Source organism: Schistocerca americana, chromosome 2 (assembly GCF_021461395.2).
Source record: "Schistocerca americana isolate TAMUIC-IGC-003095 chromosome 2, iqSchAmer2.1, whole genome shotgun sequence".
NCBI lineage: Eukaryota > Metazoa > Arthropoda > Insecta > Orthoptera > Acrididae > Schistocerca > Schistocerca americana.
This window is the reverse complement of record NC_060120.1, coordinates 1,114,264,259-1,114,287,157: the sequence shown is the minus strand read 5'-3', so window position 1 is coordinate 1,114,287,157 and position 22,899 is coordinate 1,114,264,259. Positions and strand designations below refer to the sequence as shown.

Below are 22,899 nucleotides of genomic sequence, written 5' to 3'. Positions count from 1 at the left end.
TTTCAAGATGTATATTCCTTATGTTATTGAAAACTTCCTTGCTCTCCATTTTGGATTCATGTAATTCTCAGTTCCTAACATGAAGTGAAGGTGACTGTTTTCTAGAAGAGAGATACTTACTTCAAAAGCAAAAGAGCTAGAAAATGACAGACCAATGTGTAATTACAGGAATAAAATTAAAGTAACCAGACAAGTTACAAATTACAGCAAGATTTTCTAAAAATATTCAATGGGTGCTGATGAGGGGCCATATGTTATCATCAAACATAGTGCAATATTTATTGTACATCTACTAGCATACATAATAAATTCATCATTTGAGAGTGGTGTATTTCCAAATTGACTAAAAAGAGCAAAAGTAACACCTCTACACAAGAATGGTGCCAAATGTGACATCAATCATTATTGAAACTTCCTGGCAGATTAAAACTGTGTGCCCGACCGAGACTCGAACTCGGGACCTTTGCCTTTCGCGGGCAAGTGCTCTACCAACTGAGCTACCGAAGCACGACTCACGCCCGGTACTCACAGCTTTACTTCTGCCAGTACCTCGTCTCCTACCTTCCAAACTTTACAGAAGCTCTCCTACGAACCTGCAGGACTAGCACTCCTGAAAGAAAGGATATTGCGGAGACATGGCTTAGCCACAGCCTTGGGGATGTTTCCAGAATGACATTTTCACTCTGCAGCGGAGTGTGCGCTGATATGAAACTTCCTGGCAGATTATCTGCCAGGAAGTTTCATATCAGCGCACACTCCGCTGCAGAGTGAAAATGTCATTCTGGAAACATCCCCAAGGCTGTGGCTAAGCCATGTCTCCGCAATATCCTTTCTTTCAGGAGTGCTAGTCCTGCAGGTTCGTAGGAGAGCTTCTGTAAAGTTTGGAAGGTAGGAGACGAGGTACTGGCAGAAGTAAAGCTGTGAGTACCGGGCGTGAGTCGTGCTTCGGTAGCTCAGTTGGTAGAGCACTTGCCCGCGAAAGGCAAAGGTCCCGAGTTCGAGTCTCGGTCGGGCACACAGTTTTAATCTGCCAGGAAGTTTCATATCAGCGCACACTCCGCTGCAGAGTGAAAATGTCATTCTATCAATCATTATTGTCCAGTTTCACTCTCATTCTTGCTTTAGCAAAATTATAGAAATATGTTCCATAGAAGATTACAAGACTCCTTAAATAAACACTGTAAATTCTGATAAATGGCTCACAACAGGGTTTCACAGATGGAAAGTCAACCCAGTCAGCAATTCTTGTCTTTTAAATGAAATACTAACAACAGTGGACAATAACAAGCATGTATGTAACATATTCTTTGATTTTAGTAAAGCCTTCATTGTCAGTGAACATGACATTCTCCTTCATAATTTACCCATTGAGTGGTTGTGCCATTTTCGTAATACACTCATGTGCACAGCACACACATGTGTTGCCAGCGTAAACATGTATGAGCAAAACCACAGTTTAATCTTAGTTTAATTAGACAACAATACAGTAAACTTACATTACATTACAAAAAGAAAACATTTCCCTGTATTATTCCATTGCTGCACACAGGTGTTACCCTTGAAACTGATTTATCAAATTTTATTAACTACATACGAGGGCCAATCAATAAGTAATGCAACACATTTTACTCCCTGAAAGCAGGTTGGTTTTATTGAGGATTCTATTACATCATATTATTCCCCACTCTTTTAGCTAAAAATCCCTATGTACAAGGATTGAGAAATAAAGTAAGTGAACTTGAAATTCTTACAAGTGATACTAATGTTTTGTCAGACATGCACTTACAGTGTATTAGTGAACACTGGCTAAAAGAGTCAGAATTACGTTATCAGTATAATCAAAACTTCAGATTAGTCCACCACTATTCTAGGAAAAATTACAAAGGTGGTGGAACTTGTATATACATAAGAAATAGCATTAGCTGTGAACTTTTCCATCCCTGTGAAGTGTTTTCCTTAGACAAAGACATTGAAATAGCTGGGGTAGCACTTGCCGACCTAAATATGTATATAATGTGTGTATATAGATCACCTAGTGGTAACTTTTCAGTCTTCCTCATATAATAATATGTGGTGATCTCAACATTGATTTCCTTGATGAATCTGCTCGAAAGTCTCAATTAGTAAATTTAATGATGTCATTCAACTTAAATATGAAAGTTATATGTCCTACAAGATTAAACAGCTGTCTTGATCAGGTTGCTACTAGCACTGATTGCACTGTAAAAATTATAGATGTTGGTTTTTCAGAGCACAGTGCGCTAACAATATATTTTAATCCACCACTCAATGTACTCCCAACAGGAGAAACAGTTATTAAATGTAGAAGTTATAGTGATAACAACATACACAACTTTGTACTTAGCTTAGAGAAAGAAGACTGGCAAAGTGTATTTACTTCCTCAACAACAAATGAAAAATATGACAATTTTCTGCAGATATTTGAATATTACTTTAATTGCCACTTCCCAGAGAAAACAAAGGCTATCACTAACAAAAACAGAATGCTTGGGCCACAAAAGGTACTAAAACTTCATCAGAAAAGATGAGGCTGCTGCACAGACTTAGCAAACTGGACAGTGGCAAATCCAAAGAGTTCAAGGTATACTATAAAAATTACAAAAACACATACAGGAGAGTTATCAAATGGACTAAAAAAGCTCATAATGATAAAACAATTAAGTGCTCTTCCTACAAATGTAAGACCACCTGAGGTATAGTAAATGAACAGACTGGTAGAAAGTTAAGGATAGAGGATAAAATCACACTAAATATAGAAGGACAAAAGACTGAAAATGCACATGAAATTGCCAATAAATTCAACAGCTATTTTTCAGAAATTTCCACAAATCTCCTGACTAACTCTCCAAACACTTCGCACTCTTGTCTCAAATAATACTCCTTTGAACTCCTTTTTCCTATCTCCTACAACACTGCATGACATTGAAGATATTATTAAAAAAAGAGTAAAAAAGATTTATTCTGCATGGCATGATCTGTTACCCTGCTTCTTACTTCATAAGTGTTCAAATTACATCAGTGGACCCCTGTAAAATATCATAAATACCTCATTTCTTGGTGGAACATTTCCAAACCAGCTAACACTTGCTAAAATTATACCTCTCTACAAGAAGGAAGAGAAAACGGACATGACAGACTATAGGCCAATTGCTATACTATTTGCCTTCTCAAATATATTTGAATACTGTATGTTAACTAGATTAGAAATATGTTTAAATTCTAACAACATAATCACATCTTCCCAGAACAGATTTCAGAAAAAAAAGGTTCACCACACATGCTCTGTATGCATTTCTTTCTTGATCAGTCCAAGGCCTATGACATGGTCGAGCACAAGCTGCTGCTTATGAAACTCCATAAGTATGGGATTAGAGGTGTAACCCACAATTGGTTCCATAGCTATCTTAGTCAAAGAAAGCAATATGTAGAAATAAGAAAATCAGAGACATTCAGGCACTACATACAACAAATGGCGTCCCTCTGGGATCTGTCCTTGGCCCTTTTCATTTTGTTCATAAATGATCTCCCAGAACACATACCAAATGCCAGCTCCTTTCTGTATGCAGATGACACAAATATCATGATAACCAGTAAAGTTGACACATTGCAAGATGCAGTTAATGAAATTACTTGTCATTTACAATCGTGGTTTGGAGCAAATAGACTACTAATGAATACTCAATAAACTGTAAGTATGAACTTCCATACTAGACAAAATCTAACCCCCTTCAATGCAGCTATAGTTATCGGATAAGATGACAATACGAACAGGCAGGACACCAAATTTCTTGGACTTACTATCAGTAACACACTAAACTGGAAACCACATATTGAGGCATTGTCACAAAAGCTTAGTAAAACCTGCTATCTATTACGATCATTAAAAGACACAGCTAGTGTAGATACCTTGAAGCTGGTGTACCATGAACTGTCTGAGTCTGTCTTGAGCTATGGCCTAATCTTCTGGGGAAAGAGCTCTGATTCTCTCACAATTTTCAAGTTAGAAAAACAAGTGGTAAGAATAATGAAATGTAAAAAAAACTGAACACTGTAAACCACTATTTCAACAGCTAAAAATCCTGCCACTGCCATGCCTCTATATATAGGAGCTAGCTTGTTTTACAGTACAGCACTTGGACGCCCTCAACAGAAATGCAGACCGCCACACACATGACACCAGAAACAAAACATAGTTACAAATTATAGCCCAAAACACAAAATGATATGCAAATGGGATTAAATGTATGGGCATTAAAATATACAACCACCTCCCAACAGACATAAAAACAAGCAAAAACCAAAAATAATGAGAATTAAATTAAAAGAATTGCTACTAAATCACTGTTTCTATTCTATACATGAATTTCTTGAAACAAAATTTTAATTACTTGCAATAAGCTGATTATTCAGATGTAGATGTTTCTACTTAGTAAGATAATTTAATTATTGTATCTTATCTATATTCTGTCTGTATCTCATATATGTATTCTGCTGTGTGAACTATGTACCACAATATTTTAATTACTTGTACTAAGCTGTATATTCACTTGTAGATATTTCTACTTAGTAAGATGATTTAACTTTTGTTTGTTACTCATAAGATAATTTCATTATTGTATCTTATCTATATTCTGTCTGTATCTCTTATACGTATTCTGCTATGTGCAGTATGCACCACCATCATCTCTCATTCACACATCACCTTTTTTATATTTTGTCTATTATATCCTATAGTTATCTGCTACGTGAGTTACGTGCCACTACTGTCATCTCTCGTCATATACCATCTTAACATAATTTTTCAAATTGACTTGTCCTATATCATGATGTGCTTTGCTGTACAAAATGTATGATCTACAGGACCATTAATAAATCAAATCAAATCTGTCTGAACTTTCTGCACATTTATTAATTTTATGTAACCATTATTATGAGAGACAGTTTTTCTTTGAACGATTGATGTAAAATTCAGGGAACAGCTTCATAAAAAAGTAACAAAAGAAACAGTTATTATAACAAGTGAGTTTATTACATCTTTTGATAATGTAGAAAATTGAAATGGAGTAACTGATGTAATTTTCTTATTATTTCCCTAAATTTTTAACAGGAAAAACAACTATACACACTTACTCGGGACAAACAGGAACTAGAAAAAATTAATTCTATTCTAAATTATGGAATTGAAGAGCTGAAGAATGAGCTTCCTATAAAGGACAATGAGATAAAATCTAGAATGGAGCAAATAAGACAAGTAAGTAAAAAAATGTGGCGTCCATAGTTTGCATTCACGACAAAACTTAATATCTGCGAACTCTAAGTGCTCTGTCAAGTCTCCATCTTAACTTTACTTTAGTCAGTTCTTTGTTATACTTCATTCTGTATGCATGCAGTGTCAAGTGTAAATATATATGAGCTATTATATATAAAAACAAAGATGAGGTGACTTACCGAACGAAAGCGCTGGCAGGTCGATAGACACACAAACAAACACAAACATACACACAAAATTCAAGCTTTCGCAACACACTGTTGCCTCATCAGGAAAGAGGGAAGGAGAGGGGAAGACGAAAGGAAGTGGGTTTCAAGGGAGAGGGTAAGGAGTCATTCCAATCCCGGGAGCGGAAAGACTTACCTTTGGGGGAAAAAAGGACAGGTATACACTTGCACACGCGCACATATCCATCCACACATACAGACACAAGCAGATATTAAATATGTCTGCTTGTGTCTGTATGTGTGGATGGATATGTGCGTGTGTGCAAGTGTATACCTGTCCTTTTTTCCCCCAAAGGTAAGTCTTTCCGCTCCCGGGATTGGAATGACTCCTTACCCTCTCCCTTGAAACCCACTTCCTTTCGTCTTCCCCTCTCCTTCCCTCTTTCCTGATGAGGCAACAGTGTGTTGCGAAAGCTTGAATTTTGTGTGTATGTTTGTGTTTGTTTGTGTGTCTATCGACCTGCCAGCGCTTTCGTTCGGTAAGTCACCTCATCTTTGTTTTTATATATAATTTTTTCCCATGTGGAATGTTTCCTTCTATTATATTGATATCATTAATTTGAATCCAACAATTACGTTTGTTATTGTCACTGTTGCATTTCGAAATCTTTTCTGTCATCTTATTTTCCTCTTTCTGTTTTTGCCAGTAGTTTCACTTTGTATTCACCTTCTCCTTTTTACCGTAATCTGCTATACTATTTTATCCCGCCTATATATATACTCAATAATACGTAACCCACTTCCAAACCATAACCAAAAAAATTTTTTTGCCGCTTTCAGCACTACCGCCGCTATAATATCCACCGTTTATAGTTCACAAACAGCTCCTTTCACCTTTTAAACAACCATTTCGGCCAGTTCTAATAACTTTCGCTTTATTTCCATTTCCGTTTTTCCCACATCACTGATTATTTTTAGCCGCTTCCCACAGGTTTTAACGCCATTATTTCTTCGTCAGACAATTGTTAGCCACATTTTCATAATCTGCCACCACAATCCCACTCCTTTTAATATACTACACGCAGTTTTTTCGAAATTTTCCCGAATTTCTCCGTCCTTTAACGTGTTTTGGCGGCAACACAACCACCTAACCTTTATGCACATCGCTGTCTACCAACCCAAGTCCAACATAGCCCAGCTGTAACCAACACCTTTCGCCTTTTTTCATTCCAGATCTCCAGTTACTTTCCGGTTCACCTTTATCTCTCCCCATATATTTTTATTTTCATTTTCATTTCACCTCATGTTACACTTTCCCCCTTCTAATACCATGTCACCCTCACAACACCCCCACAGGGTCTTTAAATATGTCTGCTTGTGTCTGTATGTGTGGATGGATATGTGCGTGTGTGCAAGTGTATACCTGTCCTTTTTTCCCCCAAAGGTAAGTCTTTCCGCTCCCAGGATTGGAATGACTCCTTACCCTCTCCCTTGAAACCCACTTCCTTTCGTCTTCCCCTCTCCTTCCCTCTTTCCTGATGAGGCAATAGTGTGTTGCGAAAGCTTGAATTTTGTGTGTATGTTTGTGTTTGTTTGTGTGTCTATCGACCTGCCAGCGCTTTCGTTCGGTAAGTCACCTCATCTTTGTTTTTATATATAATTTTTTCCCATGTGGAATGTTTCCTTCTATTATATATATATATGAGCTATGAGACATATATGGAAATTAAGTTTTTATATTCCAATTACAGATCTCGTTCCCATAATGGTTACCCAGCAGTTCGTTCATATTTCGCGTCTTCCGTACCGGTGTTTATGCAAGAGGTTACATGCACTATGCAATGGCCACGCCAAACAATACCTTGTTCAAAGATGTGGAAGCATGACTCTGCTCACCAAGTTTCATCGTATTCATCATTTACGAACAGTGATTCACATTCTCAACCAGCACCATGTGCTAACCTCATTAGTTTTCAACAGTCAACAACTATGCCATTAGAGTAAACAATGGACTCAGGCTTCACATCACCAGATTATGTCCATCCGACAGTGAAATGTGAACTGAACAATATTTCGAATTGCGTCTCTTCAAATCAAGTGTTTCAACAACAAAGTGATCTCCATTCGAACACATGTTTAGCCACCAACTAGCATGCTACATCAGTTACTGTTGGGCTGTGTGGAATGCTGCCATTACTACAAACTGTGCCGGATCCATTCAGCACATGTGGTGTTCCAGTTGTGTCCAATTTACATGCACAATTCAGTGTTTCGCGTAACATGGACCCCTTACCTCGCCTCAGTGGCTCACCACATGCACTACAGGTATGTTAAACATCAGATAGTTTCCAAGCGGGTAGCGTTCTCAACCCCCTCCCCTGCCCCCCCCCCTCCCCTCCCGCATCTTCACTTGTGGGGTCCCTGTTTTTGGTCACTCAACCGGCTGCCATTCCCACAGCACCACCTATGTCTTCTGCGCCGGTCTCTCGCCCTGTTTTGGAAGCGGGTCGTTTCCATCCAGCACTCATCACTCACAGTCCAGTTTCCGGCCCCCCTCATGTGCTGTCCATCCACCCGTTTCCACGGTACTGTCTGTGCCTGCCGTGCTGTGTTTTCGTGACACAGGTCAACTATGCCAGCTGCCGCTCCTACAGATTCGCTCTCCTGGTTTAAATCCGGGCATACCATGCCAGCCTCTGACTTAATCTCAGTTCAGCCGCTACCCCAGGAGACACTGAAGCTGCCATCATTACCACCTCCTGGCCACCTGCTGAAGCTACTGCCCTTATGCGAGGACAACCCGGCATCGTGGTTCGCGCTTGTTGAGAATCTGTTTGAGTTACATCATGTGTCTGATGACAACTCAGAGTTTCTCTGCCTAGTCACACACCTCCATGACCACTCAGATTTGATTTGTGACCTGCTCCTTTTGCTGCCACCAGCACCAAAATATGAGTTTGCAAAGAAGACTGTAATGGAATGGCTTGCCTGCTCGCCACAAGAGTTAATAATGAAGATTCTCTACGAGGAGCACCTGGGGGGAACGCACAACTCTGGTGCCACCTTCGATTGCTAGTGAATGAGTGTACCATGCCTCACGCAATGCTATGGGCTGTGTGGTCTGCCAAACTACTTACCGATCTACAGATCCATCTGTTACCACACTCGTTCAAGTCCATCGGCTCTCACCCATGCATCGCTGATCAGTTGTATTTGCTGCTGCAAAGTTTTTAGCGACAGTGCCAAGAAGTCCAGGTTGCCATGCCAACACCCAAATGCCGACCGCAGGAACTAAGAGACACTGAGTCCTGTGGGGAACCTAATAGGCATCCTCTTACATTACACTCAGTTCACTCATCTGCCCGGACGAGTGGTATGTGACTGACATTTCGTCAGGTCTAGCTTTTCTGGTCGACACTGGTGCTGACGTGTCAATCGTACCTATTTCAATGGCTCCACCTGCTTCTTCACAGACAAAGTCACTTCTATGAGCTGTCAACATGTTGATGTTATCTACCTCAGGCTCAGTAAAGGTTACGGTGACCCCCATCTCCTTCTCTACATTTTCCGTGGTCATACTGCATTGCCAACACAGATGAACCGATCCTCGGTATGGATTTTTTTGTCTCACTATGAACTATCTCCAAAAGTTGTACAGGGGTCAGTGCTCCACCATCCTACGAACACTCACATACCGTGCACCCGCACCTATGTCCAACGCTCTGTTTCCACCGCAACATACAATATCGTATGCGAGTGCTCCGCCCTCGCGGGCAACATTGTGACCTGCGTTACCGACCTACTGTCAGAATACGACTCGGCAATGCAACTCTGCCAGGACAACAAGAAGCTGAAACAAAGCGTCACATCTTCTTACAGCGAACTTGTCATGGCTCGTACCTCGCTTCTGCAACTACAGTCCACGGTGCCCCAACCTAAACAACATTGCTCGGCTGAGCCTAGCTCGAACTCTCACTAGGTTAGTCCACAAACTTTACTTGTGTGTGACGTTCAAACCTTCTCGTTGCACTCACCTCATCCAGTGCCATGTATTTCAAACAGTGCTGCTAATGACAGTTGTGCGCACGTTGTGCGTTGGACAGCTACCACGCGTATTGATAAACATTCCCCCTCTCTCACTCAACGGCCACATGACCCAGTGGCCATTGTGACCCCACATGCAACACTAGCACTGCTCCTGCCTGCGCCATTTGTCCAGTGCAAGGTTAACACCGGACAGTCACCAACTGTTCCCCTTCACTCGGCGCACTCCAGTAAGAGACATGTGACTTTCGTGCTACCTTTCCCCACTCGTGCCAAGGGCTACAACTTGTCGTGCCCTACTCGTCCTAAGACTTGGTGCCAGGACGTTAACCAATCTCATGTGCAGTTCTCAGTTTCTTCCATCACTGATGGAACAACACACAAGATAGTTACCACTGCCGGACCTTCTATTAAGCATAAGGTCCAGCGCCTCAACCCTATCAAGTTGTGTGTGGCCGGGCAGCAGATTAATGAACTTTTGGTGGCAGGTGTTCTACAACCTTCAGACAGCAACTGGTCTTCACCTATCCGCCTCAGCCCCAAACGTGACGAATCTTTTTGAATGTGCAGCGATTACAGACGCTTAAACGCTCGTACAATCATGGACAATTACCCAGTGCCAAACATCAATGACTTCACTCATATGTTATCGGGTGCCACAATTTTCAGTGTTATTGACTGTAAACGCGCCTACCACCAGATTCTTATGCTGCTGGAAGACATTCCTAAGATGGCTATTATCACGCCACTTGGTTTATTCCAATACCACTTCATGCTGTTCGGCCTAAAGAATGTGGTGCAAACGTGGCAATGTTTCATCGACTCTATCTTGTGACAGTTCGATTTTTGCTTTGCTTATCTGGATGACATTCTCATTTTCAGTATCTCAGTGGAGGAACATGACAATCACCTGTCTATGGTATCAGTTGCGCCAGGCATCAGTCTCCTCCTAGGTTACACCGTCTTTGCTGATGGAATAAAGCCTCCCAAATATGCTGTGCAAGCTAGCACGTCTCTGCTGCCTCCGGCTACTTATAAAGAGCTACACCATTTCCTCAGTACCATCAATTACTATCGTCGCCATCTGCCTTCTGCCGCTGCTGATCAGACACCCATGACAGACACGCTATCAGGCAAACAAACTTCCAGTATCAAACCTGTCTCTTGGACTGCCCCAATGCTACTAGAGGCCTTAAAGGCCCTGAAGACTTCTTTAGCTCATGCTGTGACACTCGCCCACCCCGACCCCTCGGCCAAGTTATTCATCACTACGGATGCCAGCGACGTCGCTGTGGGGGCAGTGTTGCAACAATGCAAGGGTGACATGGTTTTTCCCCTTCGTTTCTTCTCCAAAAAACTATCTACAACTCAGAGAAAATATTGATAGAGAGCTCCCTGCTGTTTATGAGGCAATCAAACATTTCCACCCTGATGTCGATGGACATTAATTTTTCGTCCTCACTGATCACAAACCACTGGCAGAAGCATTCTGCAACCCACCTGAGGACTAAACCCCTCAATATTACCACCACTTTGACCTGGTTTCTCAATTCACAATGGACGTCCGTTACATCAAGGGTGCAGAAAATGTTGCTGCGGATTTCTTCTCGTGGATCACTGCTGTTTCCCGCATCATTGATCTTTACAATCTGGCCTCCCTCCAAGCTTCTGACAAAGATTCTCAGGCTCTCCTATGAGACCCACAAACATCACTTGTTTCCACAAAGGCTAAATTACCTGGCAATTCTGATGAGGTGTGGTGCAATTCTTCGACCGGCACCCTATGCTCTTTCCTCCCGCCCGGGCTGGGCCGACAGGTTTTCGACACCCTGCATAACCTAGCCCACCCGGGCGTTCGAGCCACCACCGACTCATGTCAGAATCTTTTGTATGGAAGAATATCAAATGGGACTTCAAACCTGGGCATGCAGCTGCATCACTTGCCAGTGCAACAAGATCAGCCGCCACACATCCCAACCTCAGGGCAAGTTTGACATTCCCACAGGACGATTCCGTCACATACATATTGATCTGATCAGGCCTCTTCCTCCTTCGGAGGGCCATAGATATATCTTATCAACTATTGACCATTTGTCTTGCTGGGTCAAGGCTGTCCCTCTCCATAAAATTACTGCTGAGATGGTAGCCAAGGCTTTCATTGGCTCGAGGATCACTCATTTCAGGTGCCCGTCACGTATCACCACTGATCAGGGTTGACAGTTCGAATCCTCTGCAATATCTGTGGTATTTAAGAATATACACTACCGCCTATCACCCACAAAGCAATGGGTTGGTGGAGAGATGGCACCACACCCTCAAGACAGCCCTTCGTTATGATGACTGTCTCTGGTCGGAAGCTCTCCTGTGGAAGCTACTTGGTCTATGTTCGACCTTTAAACCTGTACTACAGGGGACTATATCAGAATTTGTTTTTGGCGAGAATCTGGTCCTACTGGAGGAATTTATTCTTCCCCAGGTTAGCGAGGATCTTCCCCCCTCACCAGATTTCATTATCTGGGTGTGCATGTGTTTTCCACAAACACGTTTGCACCTGCCCATCAGTCACTCACCACCCGAGATTTATGTTCCCACTGCACTCTCTGACTGCTTCCATGTCATGCTGCGTGATGATGTGGTTAGGCAGCCTCTTCACCGTCTTTATCTTGGCCTCTACAAGGTCCTGTGGTGGGGGGACATGACTTTTAATGTCATGATTAAAGACTGCACACAGACAATCTCTCTGCATCACCTGAAACTGGCTTTTGTCGCCCCTGATGGTCTCACGCTGTCGCAGGCGGACTCTGCAGACAATCCGTCCTTGATTGAGAATGAAGACGTGCTCTCATCAACCTCACCACACACCTCTTCCACCGAAGACTGTTCACCACCATTCACTGGTTTCCCGACCTCACCCCCTGTTTCTCCCTTTGCAGGTTTCAACGTCAGAGACACACACACACACACACACACACCTACCATCAGTTTGTCCTGCAGCGTCCCACCACACCGAGTGAACAACATTTCTGTAGTGACGTTCGACAACTAATTGCTCATTCTTTTGACAGATACCAAGGTCCCGCCATTGGACAGTCCCTTACATGTCAACATTGCACCCAACCTCACACTCCCACGTGAGTGTGACCGAGCATCTCTACGTGCTTTCATTTCTATGGATGGCTCGATCCACTTAAGGGCCACACATGACCCCACCACACCGTTGACCGTCCCACCCGCTTACTTCTGGGCCGGCCGCCATCCCATCCGGCCACGGTGGCTAACTGAGTATGAAGTGGACCTGCCTCTCGTCTCTCTGCCTGCACAACCCATCACGTTCGAGATGGAAATACCTGTGGTGCACCTGCCTACACGCACGATTTCCACTGATATCAATGCCTGTACACCCATACCCTTGGACATTTGTAGTATTCTGTACTGCGGGGTGGGGGGTGGGGGGGCTGTGTGGCGTCGATAGTTTGTACCGACCACAAAACTTAATATCTGTGAGTTCTGAGTGCTCTGTCAAGCCTCCTATCCTGATTGCTGATCCCGTTCCCATAAAAGTATTAGGGCATGTCCACTGAATTAATTTCTGACAGCTCGTTGAACATAGAAAATAAAAATATTGTTTCTTATGAAAGCATTACTAGTGCCACAAATCTAGATGACTTGGCATATTAGTGCTATCTCTTCAGCATGTCCAGCATTTAATTATATTTAGAACTGTCCCCATTTTTTGTCAATCTATTGCTCCTACAAACAAAATTATGCAAAGTCTACATTACAATTTTGCACCAAATCTAGAGAAGTGCCCTGAGTAAATTAAGTAAAATATTCTTTGGCTTCTTTGTTGATACACGTATCTCAATATAGCATACAATTCTTTAGTCACTGCTATTGATTCAATACATTGGCAAAGTAAGATCATGGGATGAAATTTGAAACAAACTATTTAAAATTCTGCACCATGAATTACTCCTACTGATTCATCAATTAACTTTTTTACTTTGAAGTGTTAGCTGTCAAAGCACGATCCTTCTGAATGCCTCTGCACATGGCTGGGATGTTCAGTTTCATTTTCTTGATAGTGTTTGTAACTAGCCACTATGCTCCCTCCAGGACTGCAAGTGTGTTATATGAATTCTTGCAAATATATCTCATAAAACCAGAAGATGGGGTAATATAATTGAATAATTAATTGTACCAGAGCAAAATTCAGTCAAGAAAGTTATTAAATTATGAGGCAGAATTGCTGGCTAGTACTATCCATCAGGATGTGAAATTTATAGTACTACTGACATGCACATACTAAAGTGAAATGTTCTCACTACCTGACATTTGGTACTAACCATCCTTTCCTTTGCCTCAGTTCTCAGTTGCCTTAGTCTGTATTTACTTCTCAACCTGTCCTTACCACCTCCAGGCTGAAGCTGGCACAGTACTTATCAATGTATGATCTCTGATCTGCTCATCCTAGTGCCTCCCCTGTCACCTTTGTCTGCCCTCATCCTGGGATATGAGTGAACGGCCTGCCACTTTAGCCTTCCCTAATCTATCACTCTCTTGTCCTCAATGAAGGAATGTTAGTTATAAAAGCTAGGTAGTACATCCCTTTTGTTTTTATATTTGTCCAGTAGTGTAACTATACTTTTTGTCACACTAATAGTAGGTAGTGGCCAGCATTACCATCTCATAATTTATTAGTTTTTTGACGGAGTAGTTAGCTTGTTATATCAGCTGCAATCTTCAAATTACTATTGAAATTTCTTCATCAGGGTCCAATGAACCTCAACAAAATAGAAAAATTAAAGAAATCATGTTCTTGTTATATTATTGTAAGTCAAAACTCAAGTCCTCTACATCTTCCACTTTTGACTTTGCAACTCCACATTTCAAAAGTTTCTATTCTCTTTTTATCCAAACTATTTAGCATCCACTCTTCACTACAGCCCAATGCTTCATTCCAGAGAAATGCCTTCAGAAAAGACTTCCTAACACTTAAATTTATGTTCAATGTTAACAAATTTGTCCTCTTCTAAAATACTTTTCTTGCCATTGCCCTTTTCATTTCATCCATCATAAGTTATTTTACTGCCCAAATAGTAAAATGCATCTAGTGGACTGTTGCAGATTTTGTTAAAAACTTATACTTGGCCACGGTCGCAATACAGAGAGTACTGATTACAAATTTTAACCTCTTAAACTGCCATCACAATACAAACATGCAGCATGTAGATTGAGAGAATCACACTTTCTCATTATAGTTTTAACATCCTTGCCAAAATGTCATTTGCAGTTGTATTTACAGTATACTTTTGTGAAACATTTCAAAACATCATTGCCATATATGTCATGTGATACATTCATTACACCAAGTCACTGTGTCAAAGTTAACCAGATCAAAATAGCAGCCATTCTGACTGGCACCAGGTACATAGGCTTACAGGTTATTGCACAAACATTGTTGTGATATATGACATAATATTAAAAGCATCACACCTGGCCACAGTGTCACTCAAAGTTAACTGAACCAAAGCAGCAAACAGACTCATCTACTACTTTTACTGTCTCATTTTCTAATATTCTTCCTTTAGAATTACATCATTTAATTCAATTACATTCTGTAACTTTTGTTTAGCTTTGCTGAGTTTCATCTTATCTTAAGATCCTGTCCATTCCATTTAACTTTTCTTCCGAGTCCTTTGCTGTCTCTGACAGAATCACAGTGACAATGGTGAATCTCAAAATTTCTATTTCTTGGCCCTGAACTTCAATTCCTACTCCCAATGTTTCTTTGGTTTCCTGTACTACTTTCTCAAACGTACATTGAAAATTGGGGATAGGCTACAATTCTATCTCACTCCCTTCTCAACCATTGCTTCCCTTTCATGCCCCTTGACATTTACAGCTGCCATCTGGTTTCTGTTCAACCCTTTCAATCCCAGTATTGTACTTTCACTACCTTCAGAATTTCAAAGAGAGTATTCCAGTCAATATTGTCAAAAGTGTTCTCTAAGCCTACAAATGCTGTAAACATAGCTTTGCCTTTCACTAATCTATCTTCTAAAAGTAAGGTGAGTTACAGGGTCAATATTGTATTGCATGTTCCTACATTTCTCCAGAACCCAAACTGATCTTTTTCACAGTCAGCTTGTACCAGTTTTTCCATTCTTATGTAAATAATTCATGTCAGTATTTTGCAGCCATAACTAATTGAATCAATACTTCAGTAATATTCATACTTGTCAGTGCCAGCTTTCCTTGGAATTATTAGTCTTCTTGAAGTCTTATAACATTTTGCCTGTCTCATACATCTTGTCTGTTCCAGGGGCCTTGTTTTGATTTAGGTCTTTCAGTGCTCCATCAAATTCACCTTGCAGTATCATATCACCCATCTCATTTTCATCTAATTTATCTTTCCTTTCTACAATATTGCCTTCAAGTTCATTTTTCTGGTATAGCCCCTCTGTATATTCCTTCTGCCTTCCAACTTTATGTTCTTTGCTTAGGACTGGTTTTCCATTGTAGCTCGATATTCCTTTTCCTGTAGGCAGTATCTACCTTTCCCCTAGTTCTATAGCACAGCATTTGTCCTGTAGCAATTCCTGCTTACACATTTTGCACTTTCTGTGAATCTCATGTTTTAGAGATCTGTAGACCTCTTTCCTTTTGCCTGCTTTGTTTTATCATTTTAATCCAGTATCTATGGTGATTAAATTATGGTCAGAGTCCACACCTCCCCTTGGAAATGTCTTACTGTTTCAAATCTGTTCTGAAATCTCTGACTTATGAAATGAAGAGGCTATGGAAAGTTGTCATACTCGATCTACTGTAAGTACACATGCTTCTCCAAATAAACTAAAGTTGATGTACACGAGAATTCAAATTTACTGTTAATCCTTATAAATCAACTGACCCCTCAAAAAAACTGGCAAGAGATACACAACAAGAAAAAGGGAAGACTTGCAGGGATATCTCAAACAAACAATAATAACAAAAGAAACAAATGTTACAGGTAGTGGTAAAGAATTGGATATGTTTTGTGGAGAGAAGAAGGCCTGGTTCCATTTGCGTAGAGCAAAAAAGGGCTCAACAGCCAAAAATGTGACTGCTTTCCTTGAAATGTGTTTCCTAGACTGTAAGAATTTTGTAGTTGAGAAATTAAGCATGAGGGAATTTATTTCCTGTTTTATGCTAGGTTTTGACTAGGAACTAAAGGATAAATTAATAGCTCCTTCTGTGTAGCCTAAACACGTAGTTTTTTTATTCAAGAGGAAGTACAGCCCTCCAATAATTATTCCAGAAGAAACTGTTTCTGTTGTAGGAAGAGTAAATATCTAGTGTATCAGAACAAAGATGAACAATTTAACCAACTTTGTGGACCAAGTCAAACTAGACTTTTGTGCAACAGTGAGCACCCACTAGCTGGGTAGGAAGGTGATTATTACAGACATGTGGAATATCTTGAAATGATAAGTGCTTGTTATCATAAAACAACTACTCATGGTAGGGTGTCTTTCTATGCAAACAGTCTTAGTCAATACGAAGTTGACCTAAAAAAGTTTTCTGTTGACCTGGATTTAGAATTGGCTGGATTACAACTGTGTGATGGAAATAATATTGCCATGTCCTTGTATCATGTGGCTGGTGGAGACTCTGATAATTTTCTCATTAAGTTGGACAGTTGTTTGTGCTACCTGATGCATATAAATTCAAAAATTATGTTGTGTGTGACTTCAGCATCCATTTAGGAGATGACAGCACTAAGGAGAAAACATTCAAATTCTTGATTAGGCTATGCGTTGTATGTAACTAACCATGAACCAAGAAGAGGAGACACATGCCTCAACACTGTCTTCATCACTCTAAACATGTGGGGCTACAAAGTGAGTATGGTGGTTCCAGTGATAGCAGATTATGATGCATTAGTCATTAGTTTTCCACTTGAATAGTCAAAGGAACCTTCAGAGACAAGCCAGTATGTGGTTTTCTGATGATACATTCAATAAAAGCATTATAATGGAGGAAGAAATAAACATCTCCAAAATTGTATCTTCCAGAATTGATTGGCAGTCTGAGGTATGACTGGGACTAAGTGCTGCTTTCGACTGTATTTTTCAGCTCCTCAAAATAAATTCTGACAACTGTTTCAAATCAGTAAGCATAAATAATCCATTAGATAAGACTCAAAATAGAAAAAAAGTAGACACAGACAAAGCATGGTACACTCCAAAGCTGGAAAACATAAAGTTTGTCATTTTGCTGCTAAATGGCTGAGTTAAAACAGCATTAGATCCAGGGCCAAAGATATGTTTCACTGTTATTATCTGAAAACCAAAAGAATCTAAAGGAAGGAAGCAAAGGCAGCCAAGAAGGAATATAATGTTGGGTTCATTTCTGAAGCTCTCAATCCACACAAAGCAGCCTGGAAACTGGTTAATAAATACAAAAAAACACTCATTACCCCCATAAATACTTGCAGCCCTGATGATTTTAACAAATATTTTATTCATGTTGTTGGAAATAACATAGCTTACATACCAGATCTAGAAATTGAGATTACAAATGATATAAGCATTAGCAATAGTTGCACCTTGACCAGGTGTAAGAAAGTAATTTCCAGAGGGCATGATACTTAAGAAAAATTATCAACACTCTATTACCAGAGATATATAAGGCATGTCATGTGCTGTTCTGAAGGATACTATATCTGATATTGCTGAATGTTTAGCTGCTGTCATTAACCAATGCCTTGAGGTTGGTACCTTTCCAAATATCTTAAAGCTGGCAACTGGCATTTGGTTGCATTTACCATAAGGTACTGTTGTAAACATTAAAATCTTATGGTTTAAAGGCTGTCATTTTTGAGACTCTGTCATCTTACATGAGAAGCAGATGGCAGAGTGCTTGTATCCATGGAATTATGTCAAATAGCAACTGGACAAAGTGTACGACAGAGCTCTGTACTTGGCCGTCTGCTCTTTGCAGATGATACAACATTAATGAGTAAGTGTAGAAATTCAGCTGAGGCACTGAAGTATGCTAATATTTTGTTCAAAATAGCCAAAAAGTGGTTCAAAGCAAACAAAATTAAATTAAATTAAAATAAAATACAGAAAATATTATGCAGCCTTGGTGACATTAGACCCATAGCAAATGATGATTGTGTTAGACTCCTGGGAATCACAAATGACAATAACTGATGTGGACTGAACGTACTGCACATATGTGTTCTAAGCTCTCAAGAGTAATTTGTCTCCTCAAGAAGTTCAAATGCATGATAACAGATCAGTGGTTAACCACAAAATATATTACAATGTTCCACAGCCACATCACATGTGGACTGCTCTGTGGGGACACTCCACTGGAAGTAAACATACATTGCTCCTTCAAAAGAAAGCTGTAAGAATAATATCTTCCAGCAAAACATTTGACTACTGAAGACCTATTTTCAAACAGATGGGAATATTTAGTCACTATGTTTTCCATTCTCTCGTCTATACAAAAGAAATCAAGGATCTCTCTGCAACAGACAAGATATTCACAACTACAACACACAAGATAGGGCTGACACTGATATTGCTAGTTGTTGCCTTAGTAAGACACTAGATAGTTTTCCTACAGCAGCCCTGAAGATATTCAACCACCTACCACTGAGGATGGTCAGAGCTATACTGATTCATGTGCTCAAGCAACAGCAATTATATCCTCTAAATCAATTTTCCTCTGCAATTGGAATTGTGGACTGGGTAACATGATACCATCACAGCTTAAGTGACTAGCAGGAAACTTTTAAGAGCTGCAAATTGTTTTTTATGACCATTGTTTATAATACCAGTTTGTGCAAGGCTTCTTGTCTGACATCTGAGTTTTAAGAGTGATTTTAATGTCTGCCCATGGACAGTGAACAATGTTGACTAAATAATAATAATAGTAATATGTTCTAGTATTGACTGTCTTATTATTTTTGTTTAATTGTATCCATTTTAGTATGATAGTTCAAATTGCAGTACGTGTTCATTTTTGTATTATTGGAACCATGACGTCTGTCAAGCCATGGCCGGTGAATAACATAGTATTGTTAATAAAGGTAAGACATGTAATCAATATGAAATATTCCAGTGTCTCCAGATCTCCTTCAAGTACACATCCTTCTTTCATGATTCTTAAACCAAGTCCTCATATTATTTTTGCTTCTCTTCCTCTTTCTACTATTGAATTTTAGTTACCCATCACATTTCAGTTTTCCTCTTCTTTAACTGTCTGAACAATTTCTTTCGTATCATTATCTCTTCATTGTCTGTGTAACTGGCTGACATATAAACCTGCACAGTGGTGGCGGGTGCTGGCTTTGTGTGTGTTTGGTTATGACAGTGCATTCATGATGCTGTTCATACTAGCTTACCCACTTTCTTATTCTTTCTCAGACCTACTTCTGGATTACCATCTGATTTTGTTTTTATAATCCTGTACATCTGACAAGAAATCTGTTCATCTTGCCTCCAAACATCTCCAATTCTGACTATATCAAATTTCAACATACCCATTTTAAATTCTCTAACCTACCTACCATATTAAGGGCTCTAACATTCCACATGGCCATCATCATTTATCAATGCAGTAGAGCTGCATGATACTGTACCACAATAAGGTAATTTCAATATAGTCATTACAAAATGTACAATTAAACATTTTATATTACTGAACAGTTTTGTAATTCCCACCCATCCACAAATACTGGAAGTAGCAATGTTCTTCACTAATATTGCATTACACAGGTTCATTATATTTATGAAAGAAGTGTCCATTTATATCTGTGCACAGAACAGATAAATTTCAATTTAATAAGGTTGAGTTGTAGTGCAGCACACAAGACTTCCATATGAGTCACAGCTTTATTGTTCATAAACCGCCTGTGTATGTCATCAAAATATCAACATTACTTAATTCCAGAACAATGAAAGGGGTCAAAAGGCATCTTGGTACACAAAAATGAAAACAGTTTTTAAGAATGAATTATCCTCATTTCTTCTACTTTTGCCAGAGTTGGCAGAACAACTGAGAGAAAATTTGGAATACATTTCACGTAAATTTTCTCAGCATGTTATAGTCTTAGGTGGAGATTTCAATTTACCAGATATAGACTGGGACACTCAGATGTTTAGGACGGGTGGTAGGGACAGAGCATCGAGTGACATTATACTGAGTGCACTATCCGAAAATTACCTCGAGCAATTAAACAGAGAACCGACTCGTGGAGATAACAACTTGGACCTACTGATAACAAACAGACCCGAACTTTTCGACTCTGTATGTACAGAACAGGGAATCAGTGATCATAAGGCCGTTGCAGCATCCCTGAATATGGAAGTTAATAGGAATATAAAAAAGGGAGGAAGGTTTATCTGTTTAGCAAGAGTAATAGAAGGCAGATTTCAGACTACCTAACAGATCAAAACGAAAATTTCTGTTCCGACACTGACAATGTTGAGTGTTTATGGAAAAAGTTCAAGGCAATCGTAAAATGCGTTTTAGACAGGTATGTGCCGAGTAAAACTGTGAGGGACGGGAAAAACCCACCGTGGTACAACAACAAAGTTAGGAAACTACTGCGAAAGCAAAGAGAGCTCCACTCCAAGTTTAAACGCAGACAAAACCTCTCAGACAAACAAAAGCTAAACGATGTCAAAGTTAGCATAAGGAGGGCTATGCGTGAAGCGTTCATTGAATTCGAAAGTGAAATTCTATGTACCGACTTGACAGAAAATCCTAGGAAGTTCTGGTCTTACGTTAAATCAGTAAGTGGCTCGAAACAGCATATCCAGACACTACGGGATGATGATGGCATTGAAACAGAGGATGACACGCGTAAAGCTGAAATACTAAACACTTTTTTCCAAGGCTGTTTCACAGAGGAAGACCGCACTGCACTTCCTTCTCTAAATCCTCGCACAAACGAAAAAATGGCTGACATCGAAATAAGTGTCCAAGGAATAGAAAAGCAACTGGAATCACTCAATAGAGGAAAGTCCACTGGACCTGACGGGATACCAATTCGATTCTACACAGAGTACGCGAAAGAACTTGCCCCCCTTCTAACAGCCGTGTACCGCAAGTCTCTAGAGGAACGGAGGGTTCCAAATGATTGGAAAAGAGCACAGATAGTCCCAGTCTTCAAGAAGGGTCGTCGAGCAGATGCGCAAAACTATAGACCTATATCTCTTACGTCGATCTCTTGTAGAGTTTTAGAACATGTTTTTTGCTCGCGTATCATGTCATTCCTGGAAACCCAGAATCTACTATGTAGGAATCAACATGGATTCCGGAAACAGCGATCGTGTGAAACCCAACTTGCCTTATTTGTTCACGAGACCCAGAAAATATTAGATACAGGCTCCCAGGTAGATGCTATTTTTCTTGACTTCCGGAAGGCGTTCGATACAGTTCCACACTGTCGCCTGATAAACAAAGTAAGAGCCTACGGAATATCAGACCAGCTGTGTGGCTGGATTGAAGAGTTTTTAGCAAACAGAACAGAGCATGTTGTTATCAATGGAGAGACGTCTACAGACGTTAAAGTAACCTCTGGCGTGCCACAGGGGAGTGTTATGGGACCATTGCTTTTCACAATATATATAAATGACTTAGTAGATAGTGTCAGAAGTTCCATGCGGCTTTTCGCGGATGATGCTGTAGTATACAGGGAAGTTGCAGCATTAGAAAATTGTAGCGAAATGCAGGAAGATCTGCAGCGGATAGGTACTTGGTGCAGGGAGTGGCAACTGACCCTTAACATAGACAAATGTAATGTATTGCGAATACATAGAAAGAAGGATCCTTTATTGTATGATTATATGATAGCGGAACAAACACTGGTAGCAGTTACTTCTGTAAAATATCTGGGAGTATGCATGCGGAACGATTTGAAGTGGAATGATCATATAAAATTAATTGTTGGTAAGGCGGGTACCAGGTTGAGATTCATTGGGAGAGTGCTTAGAAAATGTAGTCCATCAACAAAGGAGGTGGCTTACAAAACACTCGTTCGACCTATACTTGAGTATTGCTCATCAGTGTGGGATCCGTACCAGATCGGTCTGACGGAGGAGATAGAGAAGATCCAAAGAAGAGCGGCGCGTTTCGTCACAGGGTTATTTGGTAACCGTGATAGCGTTACGGAGATGTTTAATAAACTCAAGTGGCAGACTCTGCAAGAGAGGCGCTCTGCATCGCGGTGTAGCTTGCTCGCCAGGTTTCGAGAGGGTGCGTTTCTGGATGAGGTATCGAATATATTGCTTCCCCCTACTTATACCTCCCGAGGAGATCACGAATGTAAAATTAGAGAGATTAGAGCGCGCACGGAGGCTTTCAGACAGTCGTTCTTCCCGCGAACCATACGCG

At 40.3% G+C, this 22,899-nt stretch overlaps 1 protein-coding gene across 1 annotated transcript in view; it reads left to right on the top strand.

The window, feature by feature from the left end:
- The window catches only part of LOC124594714 (cilia- and flagella-associated protein 57), a 287,883-nt gene that overhangs the window by 262,614 nt on the left and 2,370 nt on the right, over positions 1 to 22,899 (top strand). Inside the window, exon 14 of the mRNA XM_047133082.1 lies at positions 5,129 to 5,272. Coding sequence (XP_046989038.1) covers positions 5,129 to 5,272 — 144 coding nt within the window. The remainder of the gene's footprint in view (positions 1 to 5,128; positions 5,273 to 22,899) is intronic.